Source organism: Triplophysa rosa, linkage group LG4 (genome assembly GCF_024868665.1).
Source record: "Triplophysa rosa linkage group LG4, Trosa_1v2, whole genome shotgun sequence".
Taxonomy (NCBI): Eukaryota; Metazoa; Chordata; class Actinopteri; order Cypriniformes; family Nemacheilidae; genus Triplophysa; species Triplophysa rosa.
This window is the reverse complement of record NC_079893.1, coordinates 6,008,126-6,024,223: the sequence shown is the minus strand read 5'-3', so window position 1 is coordinate 6,024,223 and position 16,098 is coordinate 6,008,126. Positions and strand designations below refer to the sequence as shown.

At 38.0% G+C, this 16,098-nt stretch overlaps 2 protein-coding genes across 3 annotated transcripts; one reads left to right on the top strand and one right to left on the bottom strand.

Annotated features, from left to right (window-relative positions):
* The first annotated feature begins 1,070 nt into the window (after nucleotides 1-1,070).
* On the top strand, nucleotides 1,071-10,669 carry LOC130553270 (FERM domain-containing protein 7). Its single transcript, XM_057332136.1, has 13 exons — nucleotides 1,071-1,333; nucleotides 3,417-3,521; nucleotides 3,642-3,684; nucleotides 3,988-4,066; nucleotides 4,159-4,256; nucleotides 4,341-4,455; nucleotides 5,136-5,283; nucleotides 5,369-5,464; nucleotides 7,032-7,195; nucleotides 7,442-7,510; nucleotides 7,625-7,700; nucleotides 7,773-8,822; nucleotides 9,353-10,669. The coding sequence occupies exons 1-13, from the start codon at nucleotides 1,205-1,207 to the stop codon at nucleotides 9,389-9,391; spliced, it is 2,211 nt and encodes a 736-aa protein (XP_057188119.1). The 5' UTR covers nucleotides 1,071-1,204; the 3' UTR covers nucleotides 9,392-10,669.
* Nucleotides 10,670-10,873: 204 nt separating this feature from the next.
* pip4p1b (phosphatidylinositol-4,5-bisphosphate 4-phosphatase 1b) lies at nucleotides 10,874-15,866 on the bottom strand. 2 transcript variants are annotated; one of them, XM_057331646.1, is made up of 7 exons: nucleotides 15,609-15,865; nucleotides 13,920-14,116; nucleotides 13,689-13,795; nucleotides 13,184-13,289; nucleotides 12,985-13,037; nucleotides 12,657-12,747; nucleotides 10,874-12,575 (listed from the first exon to the last, which is right to left on the bottom strand). In XM_057331646.1, exons 1-7 carry the CDS (start codon nucleotides 15,709-15,711, stop codon nucleotides 12,432-12,434), a joined length of 801 nt encoding a protein of 266 aa, XP_057187629.1. In that variant the 5' UTR covers nucleotides 15,712-15,865; the 3' UTR covers nucleotides 10,874-12,431. The 2 variants fall into 2 exon arrangements, 1 of the variants encoding a protein (XP_057187629.1); XR_008962798.1 differs by having other exon boundaries at nucleotides 12,461-12,575; nucleotides 13,143-13,289; nucleotides 15,609-15,866.
* Nucleotides 15,867-16,098: the final 232 nt, after the last annotated feature.

Genomic DNA, 16,098 nt, shown 5'->3' with positions numbered 1-16,098 from the left:
CGGAAAATCAAACAGACCCGATGATGATATGTGATGAACAGCAGCAGCTGCTCAGCAGAGCTCCCGCTTCGGCTCCCGTTACACGTTCCGCTCCGTCGTATCAAAACAACAGATTACATTCACCTGCCCAGGTATACAGAGCATAAAAGGTGAGGACGAGAGAGTTGTTTGTTGTGCAAAATACCAAAGTTCTATTAGGCATATTTGCTGCATAAAATGATTTCCTTAAATGGTACTTTGAAAAGTTTACTTTATCTGTTCTAACACAGACGTAAATTGCATTATGACTACAAAGTTGCATGATGATGTTTCTCTATGAATTGGGAAATGCTGCCACCTTATGGCATCGATGAGGAGTTGCAGCTAACGTGGTTTTCTGAGGTTCCTAGTGTCACGTGACTCGCTCCGCACCGCAGTTTGCACGTGAAAGTTAAAACGATTTCTACTTTTAACCTCGGACATTTACAACGTATACAATGCCTTTCAAATGACAGGTCAAACCATTACATGCGTTAACCTCCAAATGATAGCCTATATTTGACAGAGAAATCCAATTTGAAAGACGCTTTTAACCAAAAGTGCAGTACCGTTCATTCAATATATTTAGTTCCCTGGAATACGAACCCATTATACAAAAAAAAAATGGACGAGAAAAGCTACGAGATCTATTTTGTTTAGCTTTAATTCATTTTTATTTAGCCTACGTTCAAGAGCACCCCCTTTTTTAGGTGAAGGTGGCGCACTTGATGAGTTGAAGTACTGATACGAGTCCTTTGAAGGGGCCCTCACAATAAACGAATTGTGGAAATACTGTAGAAAAATAAATAACAATGAAATATATAAACAATTTGATACAAAACGGAAAAAAATAGATTGATTGATAGATAAGTGTTTGTCAATTTAGTTTTCCTGACAAAAACAATAACATTCGTCCGGAGCATATAAAACACTGTAAGTATGTGTGTTTATTACTTGTGTTTTTTCTCTAGTTTACTGGTAACGCGTGTGATGTAAGATGCGCTGGGCTCGGATCTGAAGTGATGCTGATGCTGCGCGGTTTGAGAATAGGATGCGTAAACAGTCGTCACGAGACAGCCGCGCGCAACTCCTGCGCTAGACCATCAAACGGATAATAACCCACTTTATGAACCCGTCATCTCTTATTTAAATTAAAACCGAGTGCTTTTTGCTTAGACAGAATACCATGGGGGATAAGTTCGAGCTGCTGAAGACACCTGTCAACAGGAGAGCTGCGATTAAGAAAAGCAAGAATGAGAAACTGCGTTTGCGCGTGATCTTCTTGGACGATAGCGAGAGAGTTTTCGAGGTGGAGGTGAGAAATCATATTCATCTCACACTGTCTTCAGTGTTTAGTTAAGATGAAGTGCAGTGCAAGTCACCATTATGCTTACTATATGTTTAAACGTGTAAAATGTGTTTAAACATTTCATATATTTGAATGCATTTGTTTTTATTAATAGATCTAATTAAACAGGCACTTTACATTTATAATAATTTAGGGGCATTCAATAATTTTTATTTATAACTTATTATTTCAAATAATTGAATATATCTAATTCTTTTTAGAATCAAATAACTCATTTTAGAAATACATAAAAAGAAATTTTTGACCAGCAGAATTATGTTTAGTTGCCATTGTTTGTGTAAGAGAGAGAGAGGAGAGAGAGAGATTCTCTCACTTTGCTCCATCTGTGTTTTGCTTGTAAAGGGGCATCATTTTATGTCCCATTATCTGCTTGCTGCATCTTCTCCATGGGGGGTGGGTGTTGTGTGTGTATGTGCCTGAGGGACTGCTTTTACGCACCGCAGTCTCGTACCAGTCAGGACGAGGGGGTAAAAAGCAGGTAAGATATAAAATGAGAGAGAAGGGGAAGGGCGAGAGAGGGACAGAGAGAGAAGTGCCTGTGAGGCATATATGTGTCTGAATAGGGTAAATATGATGGTTAACACTGAACACAGCTTCTCTTGGCCTCATTCCATAGAGCATGCCCGAATTTCTCTACATCCTTGGGCAAAACATGCAATTAGCAAAAGAGGCAGGAAAAATAGAGAGGAGAATAAAGATAGGGGTAAGAGAGAAAATGACGTGTTATAAAGAGATGATCTTAAATGAGTATTCTTAATACTACTGCTCATATTTAGGGTTTTGTAAAAATCACTAACTGTAACTATTAAACCTACCGCATCGCTTGAGACATGAACGACGCTTAGGACTTTGAGAAAAATAATATTACTTAAAGCCATCAGACGTGTGCTCGTCAGGCGATAAAATGAGTTAACCAGATATATGGAACCAGAGCAGAGACTCTTTTCAGACCCTTGACATAGGACAGCACCTAGCAACCACTCAACACACCCTAGCGATGACCTAGCAACATCTTTACATCATGACCGCTGGTTTTGCTGTGGCAAGCAAGACTAACTTATCAGCAATATTAAATTCTAGTCTGAGTAATTCAATGAAGATTGTATTCACCGGACGTAAAATTAGCAGTAAATTTATCTGCCTGAAAATCCAATTTAGTCCTGAATAAACCATAAAAGATTGCATTTCAAGTTACAACACAGATGTGTTGTTTGTTCTTGCTTTACTTTTGGGGTCTGTGTTGTAACCTCTCTATCTCATGCTTCTTCCACACTTTCTCTATCTTCTTCTCATGTTCCATCCCTCTGACGGGATAATGTGAGGTTCCATTCCCTGCTGTCACAGTATAAATACAGGGTTTAGAAACACATCCTCGCACACAAACTGTATATATATCCCCACACAAACACACTCATTAGATACCAACCCTGTATTTTAAGGCTGACTCAGTGAGCATCTGACTATCCCATAAATCCATTTGACTTGCTAGAGACTCAATTATCAGAGAAAGTTTGTCTTGCGATCGTGTTCCGCTGAAATCACAATGCCGACTCATTACCACCATCATCAAGTAACAGACGGAGTAAGAACCAAATCTGATCGAGTCGACTCAAAAATAAAAACTGTCATCATTTATTCTCCCTCATGTTGTTCAAAACCTGTTTATGACTTTTTTTTGTGGAACACAAAAGAAGATACTTTGAGGAATGTCTCAGTGGTTTTGTGTCCATACAATGGAAGTCAATGGTGGCCAATGTGGTTTGGTGACCAACGTTCTTCAAAATATCTTCTTTTGTGTTCTGCAAAGGAAAGAAAGTCATACTGTACAGGTTTGAAATGACATAAGGGTGAGTAAATAAAGAAGGAATTATATATTTTTTGGTGAACCATCCCTTTAAGTTAATTTTACAGCAACACTACAGTCGACTGCATCATCACCCAAAACTCAGATTCAGCCATGGAGCACAAACCAAAAATCTGTGTTAAAATACACTTTTTCCTCAACATTGTGTTGTTCATCCTCCCACAGAGAGACATTCTCGGTTCGGATTTCTTCAATAAGGTGTGTGGTCATTTAAAACTGCTGGAGAAGGAGTATTTTGGCCTGGAGTTTCGTCACCATACTGGAAGTTATGTGAGTCCTGTCGATGATGTCAATAAATAATGTCAATGTTTGTTAAAAAACTGCCGTGATTCTAGTCTGTACATGCTGGCTGTTTCTTTCAAGTATTTAAAGGAAATCTTTGCTCTGCAGGTTTGGCTCGAACTCCTGAAACCTGTGGCTAGACAGCTCAAGAGTAAGTTTACAGTGATGATTTTGTGACCGAGTCCCCTCGCTTATTTTTTGATAGATTTCTTGCTATCCTAATTTACAGTAGGGTGAAGTGGGGTCAGATGTTCGATAGGGTTTGATAAAGAAGACAGATGTAAAATAACACAGCTAATTATATTGCATAGTGTCTCTAGAAATCATCAATAATAGGGCCGTAGAAATGTCACATTTCAAAAAAATGTTTAATGAAAAATGTAATGACTTTTTAATGAAACATGTTTAATGCTAAATCAAGTAAGACTGAATACAGTTCTTTTGCTTACCCTAGATACCAGTGATGTGGCATTTCATTTCATTGTGAAGTTTTTCCCTCCTGACCCAGGACAACTGCAGAGAAGCTTGACCAGGTAAACCATGCACATCTTTACATGATAGATAGATACAAATAGATGGCGATAGGTGCTGTGCGTACAGTCTGACTGATACCTCTTTTATACAGGTATCTGTTTGCCCTTCAGATCAAACAGGATCTGTCGAATGGCAGCCTAACCTGTAATGACAACAGCGCCGCCCTGCTGGTCTCTTATATACTGCAAGGTACTACTCTCACTAAATTCCATCCAGATGGTTTTTTCCTGTTTATTTTACACAGAATCAATTTCTCTCTGCCCCCCTTTGTAGCAGAACTCGGGGATTATGACGAGGAATTAGATGCTCATCATCTTGAAAGCAAGCAGTATGTGCCAAACCAGGAGTATCTGGACCACAAAATCCTCCGCTTTCATAAAAAACACAGGTAAGACAGACACAGGTACTTGGTTCCTACTGTGAAAACAATACGATCACAGATAGCATAGTAATTGTTTAAAGCACACGTAACCAGTACGGCAGAATCCTCAGATTAACAACAAATATTTATGACCTTTTCCACTGCTGTTGCAATGCTTTAAAGGTGCTGTGTGTAATTTTTTGGAGGATCTATTTTCAGAAATACAAAATAATATACATAACTATGTCTTCAGAGCTGTATAAACACCTTTTTTATTACCTTCGAATAAGCTATTTCTATCTACATACACTGTTGGTCCCCTTACATGGAATTCACCATGTTGTTTCTACAGTAGCCCTAAACAGACAAACTGCTCTAATGAGCGTGTTTCGTAAATACGTTATCTCCTTTGACAAAGAAGCGAAAACGTGACGTCATGTTTGTCCTGTGTCAGTTGCCGTAAGGGTTCGAAAGGGAGGGGTGGAGTGAGCCGCTGGTTGCAATTCGCAACCTCACCACTAGATGCCGCTAAAATCGCCACATTGCTCCTTTAACAAATAGGCTAACAAAACACATGTAACATATGCAAAGAATAAATAATTTAAACAAAATGTCACTTAAAAATATGAAACATGGTCGCCAAATCAAAACCCATGTTAGGTCACTTTCACACTTAATGCCACAATGCCTTTTTTGGGGGGTGTCAGAGGTCACACTCCTGCTGAATCAGACGTGCACTTGCTGGAGGTCGCTCGTAAAATGGACATGTACGGGATCCGCCCACACGCTGCTCATGATGGAGAAGGCATAAGAATCAACCTCGCCGTCACACATATGGGAGTGCTTGTCTTTCAGGTGCAAAAATATATATTTATGCATGGAAATGTAAATGAAATAAAAATGTTACATTTTAACATTGCTCATCTATCACTGTTATCAGGGCAATACAAAGATCAATACCTTCAGCTGGGCCAAGATCCGTAAGCTGAGCTTCAAGAGGAAACATTTCCTTATCAAACTCCACACTGAGACTGGGGTAAGACACACAATATTCCTCAGAGATAAAAAGTGAGTTTCTCTATCACAACCTTTTGCCTACTACCATAGTAGGACAAATAGCTTTGTAAATGTATTTGTTCTGTTGAACACAAAAGAAGATATTTTGAAGAATGTAGAAAAGCAAACGGTTCTGGGCCGATTTTGACTACCAATGTCATTCTTCCTACTATGGCAGTCAATGGTGGTAAAGAACTGTTTGGTTACCAACATTCTTCCAAATTTCTTTCTCTGTCTTCATCAGCGCCGTATTTATCAAGTTTCTTAAAGTGCCATTTTAGTCTTAAGCACTGAGAATTTATGAAATTTACTCCTCCTTCCAAACTTAAGTGTAAAAGCAACTTACCAAATTTCTTAAAGCTAAGAATTACTCTTACTCTCCCAATTATTTAAGACAGCTCGAGAAGTCTCTCAAGTGCTTAGGAGTTGCCACTAGGGCCTTGTGATGGCGCTGAGGAGACAGAGACATGTGGTGGACAGAGGGATTGGCCAATGGAACCGTAGATTCCACGTTATAAGCACATAAATTATGAAAGAAATTTGATTTTTGGGTCAACTGTCCTTTAACAACTAGCAGAAATGTAGTAAAATCAAATTTTTTAAGATGCAAACCGATTTCATTAAGAAACAGGGGCCAGATTCACAAAACATTCTTAAGAAGGCAATTTTTCTGCCATGTTTTTTCTCAAATTATAATTTAAGAAAAAAGTTAGGAATGTTATGTATTCCCGCAAAAAACTTCTTAAGACAGTTCTTACAAATTTTCTCAAGATTGATCTTGAGAAAGATTGATCCAAATTCTCGAAACTATCATAAATATTGTAAATATCATCTTAAAATTAAGACAGCCTCACGGTTGTCTTAAATCTCAAAAGGTAAGACGTTTTTTACATTTATTTGGTTGTTTTACACGTATTGTATTGAGCCAGAATCATAATTTTGACGTTTACTTGCCATTAAGGAATATTTATTTTGATATAATAAATTATAAGGTCTAGCTCCCTAACTTTAGCTTTCATTAATAAAAACTTATTAAAAAGTACTTTTTACATTATTCTGGGACAAAGTGACTCGAAACGGAGAGGGTCACAAGTATTTTGCCGTAGTAACACGGTAATTAATACAAAAGTATTATAATAAGTAAATTTGTTAACGCTTGATAACATATTAGCTAACATGCGATCGTAAATGCCGTTTAACACATCACATGCTGATATATATATGCTATATAAGAAAGCGATGTGCTTGTTACACACATAAAGTTTATTGTATAGATAAACATATACAGTTACCACACAAGCAAGCGAATGTAATCATATTCATTTATTCTTACGACAAAAATTAAGTTGCTCTTAAGAAAATATTTGAGAACGTTTTAAGAAATGTTTGAGAATCGATCTTACGAACATTCTTAAGAACTTCCTATTATTTATCTTAAGAACAATCTTATATTTTGTCTAAGAACAGATTAGTGAATCCGGCCCCAGATTATTATTGCATGGGATGTTTAATAGTCTCTATCATTTATTCTAATCTTTTTGTGCTAGCTTTCAAGAAGGGACACTGTTGAGTTCTCCATGGCCAGCCGAGATGTTAATAAGGCGTTCTGGAAGTTGTGCGTGGAGTACCACGCTTTCTTTAGACTCGCTGAGGAACCCAAGTCACATCCCAAGTCCATTCTCTCCAGCAAAGGATCCAGTTTCAGATACAGGTATGAGAGAGAGAGAGGGTGAGCAGTGCACACACGAGATTTTAGATTGGACAAACTGTGAATCTGATCCACAGACCCAGATGTGTAAATACATTACGCTTTGAACCTTCCAAAACTGCCGTACCCCAATCTTTTGAGAATACTTGTAATAAGAACATTAGACATGCTGCGATGTTCTTTGCTCAACAAAGTTTCAGATGTCGGTTTATAAGAATGAGGATATACTTTCAACGTTTTGTTCCGTAGCGGGAGGACGCAGAAGCAGCTTATGGAGTGTGTGGGCTCTGGAGAGAAGAAACATTTGCCTTTTCAAAGGTAAAGCTTTTTTTTGTTGTTGTGATATGAATAGAAGACATCTGGAAAATGTATATGACAAATACAACAAACCAAAGACTATAGCTTTGTTTTTCTCATTGTTTTTTTTCTCAGAACTCATTGTAAATCTGAATATGACGCCCGTCATTGCAGATCCTCTCCTGACATCCTTACCGACGTCTCCAAGCAGGTATCGTACTTGCTCATATTGAAAATAGCTTTTTGGATTCCTTGTCTCAAATTTGTGCCCTTTTTTACACAGCTGTACGAGCAGTCCCATCTACCTCCTGACTCAACCTTTGCCGAGCAACCCAGCGAACCAACCTGCGTAGCAAAGCGTAGCCAATCTGCTGTGGAAGTTATGTTCGCTAATGAGCTAGAGCGATCCAGGCCCTTGTCAAGAAACCCTGCCTTCTCAAGCAATTCTGCCTCGCCTAAACTTCGCTCCATGTCCACGTCAGGAGCGGAGCATCGCGGCGGAGGGGCTCAAAGACAGAAAGCAAAGAGACGATTGTCTCCCAGTGCTCAGCATCTTGTTCTCCTCTATCCTAACACGCCCCATCTGCAATTCCACCCAGTGCTACCCACCTTCCCCCTCGCCGCTCACCCGTACCTACTCCAAGACCACACGTCCTCGTCGCTAGACCGCCTCTCTCAAACCCATCACCACTCGGTGCCTCTGCAATACTTGCCTGGACAAATCGGCCACTCCTCCTTACCCTCATCTTGCTTATCACCGCAATTACTGAAGCATCAGGAAAGGCTCCGCCTCGCCGGTCAGGGATTTACTGAATCCAGATTGTACCCCGGAGGAGGGGTAGGGTTAAGGGCAGGGATGAACAGAAAACTGGAATTGGGTAGAGTGGAGGTGGGCCATTACAGCGACGACTCCACCTTTCACACCGGCTTGCCACGTCGAGCTTCCAGCCAACCAGACGTCAAATTTCAGAGACCCACACTCGCCTCAAACGCCGCCGCCTACGCGTCCGAATATCGCCCGCTGGGTTATTATCCACATTTATCACGACACCACGTTCCCACCAGACCCACCTATCTTCCTCTAAGCCCCGCCCCTTTCCCGGAAAGACCGACTTCTTTGTGCGTACTCGGCACGAGCAGTTACAGTGATTCAGATTCTGACACTTTCTACCCATACTTCCCAGCACTGGGCAAAGTGGTACGTTCTGGTCCGCTGGCACGCATGCGCATTTCTTCTGGAAGCCTTCAACTGGATGAAGAGGAAGGAGAGGATGAGGAAGAAGAAGAGGAATGTCAGAAAGAACAGGAGAATACATCTCTCGCTACTGTCAAGGTGATGAAGTTGTAGCTCTCCGGAAAGTCTCAAGTGTGGCTATTGTTGACGGGACTGAACAAATAACACAATAAGCTGTGGCCTGAAGACCAATGCCTAATAATGATGCAAAAAGATAATGCTTACTAATCAGGGGACATGAGGAAATATTACTGTAAATAAGCAATTCTCTATTTGCATATCTAAACTAAAATTATATTTTGTGGTACGTTCATTCACATTTATTTTATCAAGGCCTATTACCACCAAGAACAATAACTTAACTATAAGAATAGTATGTAAAGATAAAGTTTTAAAACGATAACGGAACAGAGCGACAACATTATTGGCATCACTTTAAAGGGACATTTCACACACAAAAAAAATGTCATCATTTACTCTCCCTTGAGTTGTTTCAAATCTGTATAAACCAAACAGTTCTTGGCCACCATTGACAACCATAGAAGGAAAGATTACAATGGTAGTCTATAGTGCCCCAGAACTGTTTGCTTTCCTACATTTTCCAAAATGTCTTCTTTTGTGTTCAACAGAACAAAGAAACCTACTATGGTAGTCAATGGTGGCCATGAACTGTTTGGTTACTGACATTCTTCCAAACATCTGTGCTCATCAGAACAAAGAAATTTGTACAGATTTGGAACAACTTTAGGGTGAGTAAACAAAGACAGAATTTTTATTTTTGGGTGAAATGTCCCTTTAAGAGCGATTTTGTCTAGATAATGAATGATTAAAACATTGATAGCCAATCTAAATCTATAACATTTAAAAGGCTTACACATTTAAAATGAAACTACAGCATGCAAGTTTAGAATCAACATGTTATCGGCAGATCGATATCGTTATAGTTTTATTGATATCTTTATAAATCTTAGGGGCCATTCACATTACACGTATTAAATAGGAGCGTCGCACTTTTTTATAGGCACGTCGGCGCCGCATCGAGATGGAAATATTTAAACTTTTCAGAGTGTTGCGCTCGCACTACGGGTCATGTGACAATGAATCAACCATCATATTCACGTTTTCCAGAGCAGAGAAACGTTTAACGAAGAGGAACAGATGAGCACAGCTTTATTTTATATAACTCATTACTCCATGACTTATTTTTAAAACCAAAGCACACCCACACATCAGCTCTGAGAGCTCGAAGCGTTCTTATATTTTTCGCCATGCGCTCGCTTCCACTTACTTTTGATCGTATGTATATGACATGATTTAAAAAAAAAAGATAAATAGTAGATGTATCACTATCGATACACTATCGGAAAAACATATATTGCGATAGTTACATGTATCTATATTTTTGCACAGCCCACTAAAAATCCATTTACCCGTTGCCGGAACCTCGTCCTCAAGGCAAGCGCAGCTCATGGTTGCTTAGCAACGGCAGATGCCAGGAGAGCGCAAGTACCATAGTGCTCTGGAAAAAAAAAAGAGAAAGCAGCACGTTTTCCGCATGGTTTTAGACACGAAATGTGAATGGCCCCTTAGTGTGTCTTGGTGTTAATAGGCCATTTAGGTGTTTATTTCTCACAACTCGGTTTAAATATGTGCCAAGTGAACAATCATTTTGTGGTAACTGAGTAAATCGTATTATGTACAATTATGTAATGAATAGAAATGTAAAGTTAACAACAAATCTGTTACCTGACTGTTAGCTAACAAAGAAAAGCTAACAATGAAAAAAGATACATATGTGATGATATGATAGAACTGACTATTCTTTCTTTGATATTTGTGCTACTGTAGTGATATGTAGACTGTAGTAAAGACATTTTTGCAAGGATGTGACTTTTGTCAATAAATTTTGTCAATCATCGAGATGTACAGAGTATCTTTAGCACTACATGATTGACTCCCGTACTTTGCTCATACATTTCTTTAGTCTATAAACACCCTCAAAAAATCAAATCCCTAAACCTCAAAAAATCATTTGAACCTTTCCAAGGGTTCACCGTAGTCTATCATCAATTCATAAGATTGACATTAAATGCTGTCTGCCACCAGAAAAATGTAAATGGCCAGAAACAGTAAACAACACATACACATACTCAGAAATAGCAAACATTTTAGTCGCAACGGAATGTACAAAAACAATCCACAACAAAATCACGACATGGGTAGTATCTATCAGCGATATAGCTAAAATGTAGTGCAACAATCTAACATTTTTAACAAAACGTAGAGTGCAAATTAAACAAATAAATGCACAGTATAAATAAAGTGCACAGCCATGTAAACAATTCATAAACTTATTCAAAAATAAACATCCTGCTTTTCATAGAGTAGGTGAATGTTCTATTCTATCTGCGTTCATGAATTATATGCATGGTGCATGTGTTTATATAAACTCTTTCCAGTTCGAATTAAGATCATCATACAGTACATTAACATCGATTGATACATAGATTTTTTAATAATTTACTAAATATCACTATTAAAATATCTATTTTACTCTACTGGGTAATGCTGCAGGTGTAGTTCTCAGTAGCAGATACGGAACATTTTATTGCTGATATACAACCACAGTACAAAACATAGGCATTGACATCAACCTTTAGAAACAGTTTATTAGGAAATCTCCAGAATGTTTATAAATTCTTGGAAATAGCTGGATATTTAGAGATATTTTAGTTAACAAAATGTGGTTGATACCCTATTTTTGAGAGTGTAGACATAGTAAGATACGGTTAATGTTGGTAAGAGGAAAATAATTGCTTCAATTATTTGAAGGAATAATTGACGTCCTTACTGGCTATTATTCATGTAAAGCACATTTCAATAATGTGACATTAAAGTGCCACATTGTTCAAAATATTCTATAATGTGGATTACAGCAGTTTGGTCCTATATATTTACATATTTATCTGTTGTAAAAAATAATGCTTTTGTCATCATCCTCTTTTCTTCTAAATGCTTGTGTGGCATGTTCACTTCCTTTAATTTGTTCTTACTTGCTCTTATGTAATTTGCCAGAACAAAGAAACCTAGTTTGGTAAAGCTAGAAGTGACAACATCTTCATAATACAGAGAAATTAAAAAAACTTGAAGCTTCGCAAGTTATGCTTTACTGGGTATAAAATTAAAGGACGCGGTCACGCAGGCACGTAGCCTGACAGCAATGCGTTCACCTGCATGTATATTTCTGTAATGCTTCCAGAGTATTTTATACAGTAACAGCACAATAAAAACTCATTTTTATATCATAAGGATCACATTTTGCTTCCAAAAGTGGCTTGCTTGTATTTCTTTCTGTGTATATTTCTAAATTGTGTGCCCTGTTTTGGAAGTGGATATCAGATTAGAGAAGATGTTTAGTTCAAGCATGGTGCAATGCACAGAAAACATAACATAGCGACAAACCCCATGTGGTGAATCTCACAAAAAGATGTCCAGGTCACATTTCACCACTAATATTTCATATTTTCCCAGTTCCTTTTTTCATTTGTGGGGTCGAATATGGCTTGGAAATGTTCTATGAGCTTTACCCATGTAAACAAAACATCAGTCTCAAGTCTCTCTGTAAAAAGCTTTGTTCTGTCCATCCCTTTACTTGGACTATTGGCTCTTACGTTTCACTTCTACAGTACCTCCTCTTCGGTCTCTCTTCTACGAGTAGTTGTGCAGTGGTTCACTGATCTTCATGCAGGCCCAGTACAAAGCTCTGACCAAAGTGATCAGAACCAGGACAAGGAGGAACACCCAGGATGCATAAATCCCCTTAAAGTGGCGTGCCTTCCACCACGTACCGGCCTACAAAACATAGAAAAATATGTATGCATTGAAAATTGTAGTGCTTGAAAATCGTAAAGTAGAAACTGGCTTCGTTCTTACCATCAGTCCTGCTGTTGCTATGGTGAAGATCAAACACAAGAGGAAACATATCAGACTCCGCTTTCTAGGGTACCTCTGGCCAATTGATGAGCTATGTGGATAAAAAGAAAAGACATATAACAGATATAGCAATGAGTAACAAGACAGTTTCAGCAATGAAAAGTATTTTCTTAACTTTTTGTTTAGTAAGTAGATTCCTTTAAATTGACATGAGTTTACAAAACCAATTTTAAATATTTAACCATAACCGTTTGTAAAAAATGTCAAATGTGTGCAAATGTTTAACTGGTCGTGTTTACTGAATGTTTGTGGATGGTATTAAACATACACTTTTTTGCAGTGTGGACAGCGTACCAATGTCCGATCTGTAAACTCTGTCCACTAAAGCAACAATAGACAGACATTGTTACATTATGCATTCTCTCATAAATACAATTAAGACTAAATTAATCGATAAAAAGCTATGAAGTGGAAGCTAATATGAACCTGATTTCTTTTATATTGAAGATGACAATGATAACGATTACCAGAAATGTTTCTCCACAGTGGCCACATGAAACTCTGGCACCACTGGGCTGAGGGTTCGGACTCACTGGCCCAGGATGTACTGGATGTAAATTAATAACGCGCTTACTAATTCACAAAAACAAAAACATTATTATATAAATGACAGAATCTTTACAAGCAACATAAATACACAACATTTTTGTTTTGGAAATCTATTGCTGTTAAAAACAAGCTGTATTTATCTTCTTGGTTCTCAAACTGGGGACTGTGGCCCCCTAGGGGGCCCCAAAATGGATCCGGGGGGGACATTTCTTGAAATATATAAATGTATGATTAATTTTGTGTAATCAAATATCAGAAAAATGAGACCACCAACCAAAAGAATTGATGTTCCTGCATTGTACAGTTAAACGTGTTTTTGGTTTAATTAAAATTCTATTTTTCAGATTATAAATCTTTATTGGGGGGGCCACAAAGCGATACACCCAACACAAAGCCTTACTACTCCTTTTAAATGTCTCTCACCAGTAAAGACGGGGACAGGCAATCCTCTGTGACGTCACTTTGCAGATAAGAAGACAGTTACATGGACATCGCACATATTTCTTTCCTGCCGGAGCATTCTTTATGGGCTAAATGGATAAAACAGGAAGTGATGTCACAGTCTAAACTATCACTTTAGCATTATTACTGAAACATTAAAAAGAGAATGAACATACAAAGCATTTTATGTATTCTAAATGTGTGTAAACTCACTGTAGCTTCATTGCAGACGTCACATTTGACCACATGCTGGTGGATCTTGCCCTCTACGCTAATAGGCGACTGACACACTCTGCAGCTGATGACATGAGCGCTATCACTCTCTGGAGAGCCCAGCGGGGAGTACGGTGGAGGAGCCTCTCCCAACATCATTGAGGGCATGGCCGGCGCTGATGGAAACGCTGGAAAACCTGGGACCAAGAGAGAGCAAGGAGAGACACAGAAAGGGAGCAAAAGGCATCCAGTGATAGACAATATTGCAATGAAAGAAGACAGTGTCACACCTTATTTATTATTTGTTTTATTGGTGTTACATGAATCATATGCTTGCATACTGGATAGTGAAGACGAATATAGATTTGTCACAGAATACTATTGACGGAAGTTATGTAACCTGGCATCTATCTGCAGATAACTGTGTGATAATCTGGAATCTGTACAGTTTGCTTACAAGGTAATTTTAGTTTACTAAAATTAAAACTTTGAAAACGTTCTTGTTCATTGAAACCAAATAAAATATTGCGCTAAAAAATTGGAAAAACTTAACTCCACCCTTAACTCAAAAAGTTTAAAAAGCAGTAAAATTATAATAATAAACTAAAATAAAAAATAATTGTTCTTATATAGCAACATTAAAAATAAACCAATAAATTGTAAAATGACAAAAGCATGTACAAAATTGCCAAAAACTTTAACTAAAATGAACACAAAAACTGCTAAAAATAAAAGGTAATTAAAAATATTAATAAAACTAAATGAAACTAAAATCAAAACTATAATAACAAATACCTAGATCACTACATAAACAAATCTACATAGATAAATCTAAATGAATAAACTGCCTTCATAGAAAACATTTGTGAATCAAGGTCTGATGTGATCATTTTGCTCTTGGATATTTTACTAACTCAATTATTTTTGCTTATTCTTTCACAATTTTTTTGAGTTCAAATCATTCATTGGCTTTATACACAACAATAAAAAACACCTGATTTTATTTCTTTATAAAAGTTTTTTTAAGTAAGTTTTTGAGTAAATGTGTGTCCATTTAAAATGTTGCATCATTGTTTTTGTATCATTTCCCTGTTCATGTTTGTATTTCATTTGGCAAGAAACTGGATCACAGATTGGCAAAAGTGCTATCTAGACCAGTGGTTCTCAAACTTTTTCGTTGTAAGGCCCCCTTTGTGTAGAGTGCATGGCTTTGCGGCCCCCCAAATAAAGACTTATAATCTTAAACTTAGAATTTTAATTAAACCAAAAACATTCAGTTATACAATGCTGGAACCTCAATTCTTTTGGGTGGTGGTGTCATTTTTCTGATGTTTGATTGCATAAAATCTATGATAAATTTCTATATTTCATAAAATGCCACAAAATCTGTGCCCCCCCCTGGATCCATCTTGGGGCCCCCAGTTTGAGAACCACTGATCTAGACAGACGGCTGACTAACGTTAGGTGTTGAATCACAGCCCATGTTTCACAAATCCAAGTAAACAAACTCTGGCTGGGTTTCAATCACCCGTGAGTTGACTACGCGTTTTTGGGTTTCATAGAAATTACTTAAAAGTATGCCTATTATGCTAACAAAGTGCCGTATAGATAAACAGGCAAGACAGCTCAGTAGGATTTAAAACAATCGCACAGCCTCTGTCACCAATCTCATCCATGCTTGACTCTTACTTTGTGGTTTGGTCTGCGGTCTGTAGGTTTCATCTCCCGTTGACAGCCCGTTGATTACATCGCGACTGTCCGACAGCAACGGCGATCTTTCCCCGTCAGCCATACCGTAAACGACAAGATTCCGCCGTGAATTCGGGAGTTTTGCTGCTGGTAAATGTTGTCACGTAGCGCAAAAGTGATGCGTGAAACTAAAGTCACATTATCACATGATTTTTGCAACCAGGAAGCGGGCAGGGCAACAAAAACAACATCAGCACGTGATCCGGCATAGGACCAGTCAGCGCACAGCTCACAGAGCGCCTGTGTATTAATGAAAAATTAATATGATCCCATTTTAATGAGTTCTTATTCAATTAAATGCGGTGTGCGTCAATAAAATATTAATGTTTACCACTCAAACACTTTTTAAAGATACGCCTGTGTCAGAATGTCACTGTATGGGCAAGCTAATTTATGGATAATGCAACCATAATTTGCAATGCAATCAATT

Bases quoted from the DNA above. Each gene is read 5' to 3' on its own strand.
- LOC130553270 (XM_057332136.1), top strand. From the start codon at position 1,205: ATGGGGGATAAGTTCGAGCTGCTGAAGACACCTGTCAACAGGAGAGCT. The intron at 4,067-4,158 runs GTAAACCATGCA...TCTTTTATACAG, and splicing joins CTGCAGAGAAGCTTGACCAG to GTATCTGTTTGCCCTTCAGA. The intron at 4,257-4,340 runs GTACTACTCTCA...CCCCCTTTGTAG, and splicing joins GGTCTCTTATATACTGCAAG to CAGAACTCGGGGATTATGAC.
- pip4p1b (XM_057331646.1), bottom strand. From the start codon at position 15,711: ATGGCTGACGGGGAAAGATCGCCGTTGCTGTCGGACAGTCGCGATGTA. The intron at 13,796-13,919 runs GTGAGTTTACAC...TTATCCATTTAG, and splicing joins ACGTCTGCAATGAAGCTACA to CCCATAAAGAATGCTCCGGC. The intron at 12,748-12,984 runs GTATGTTTAATA...TTATCCACATAG, and splicing joins TGTCCACACTGCAAAAAAGT to CTCATCAATTGGCCAGAGGT.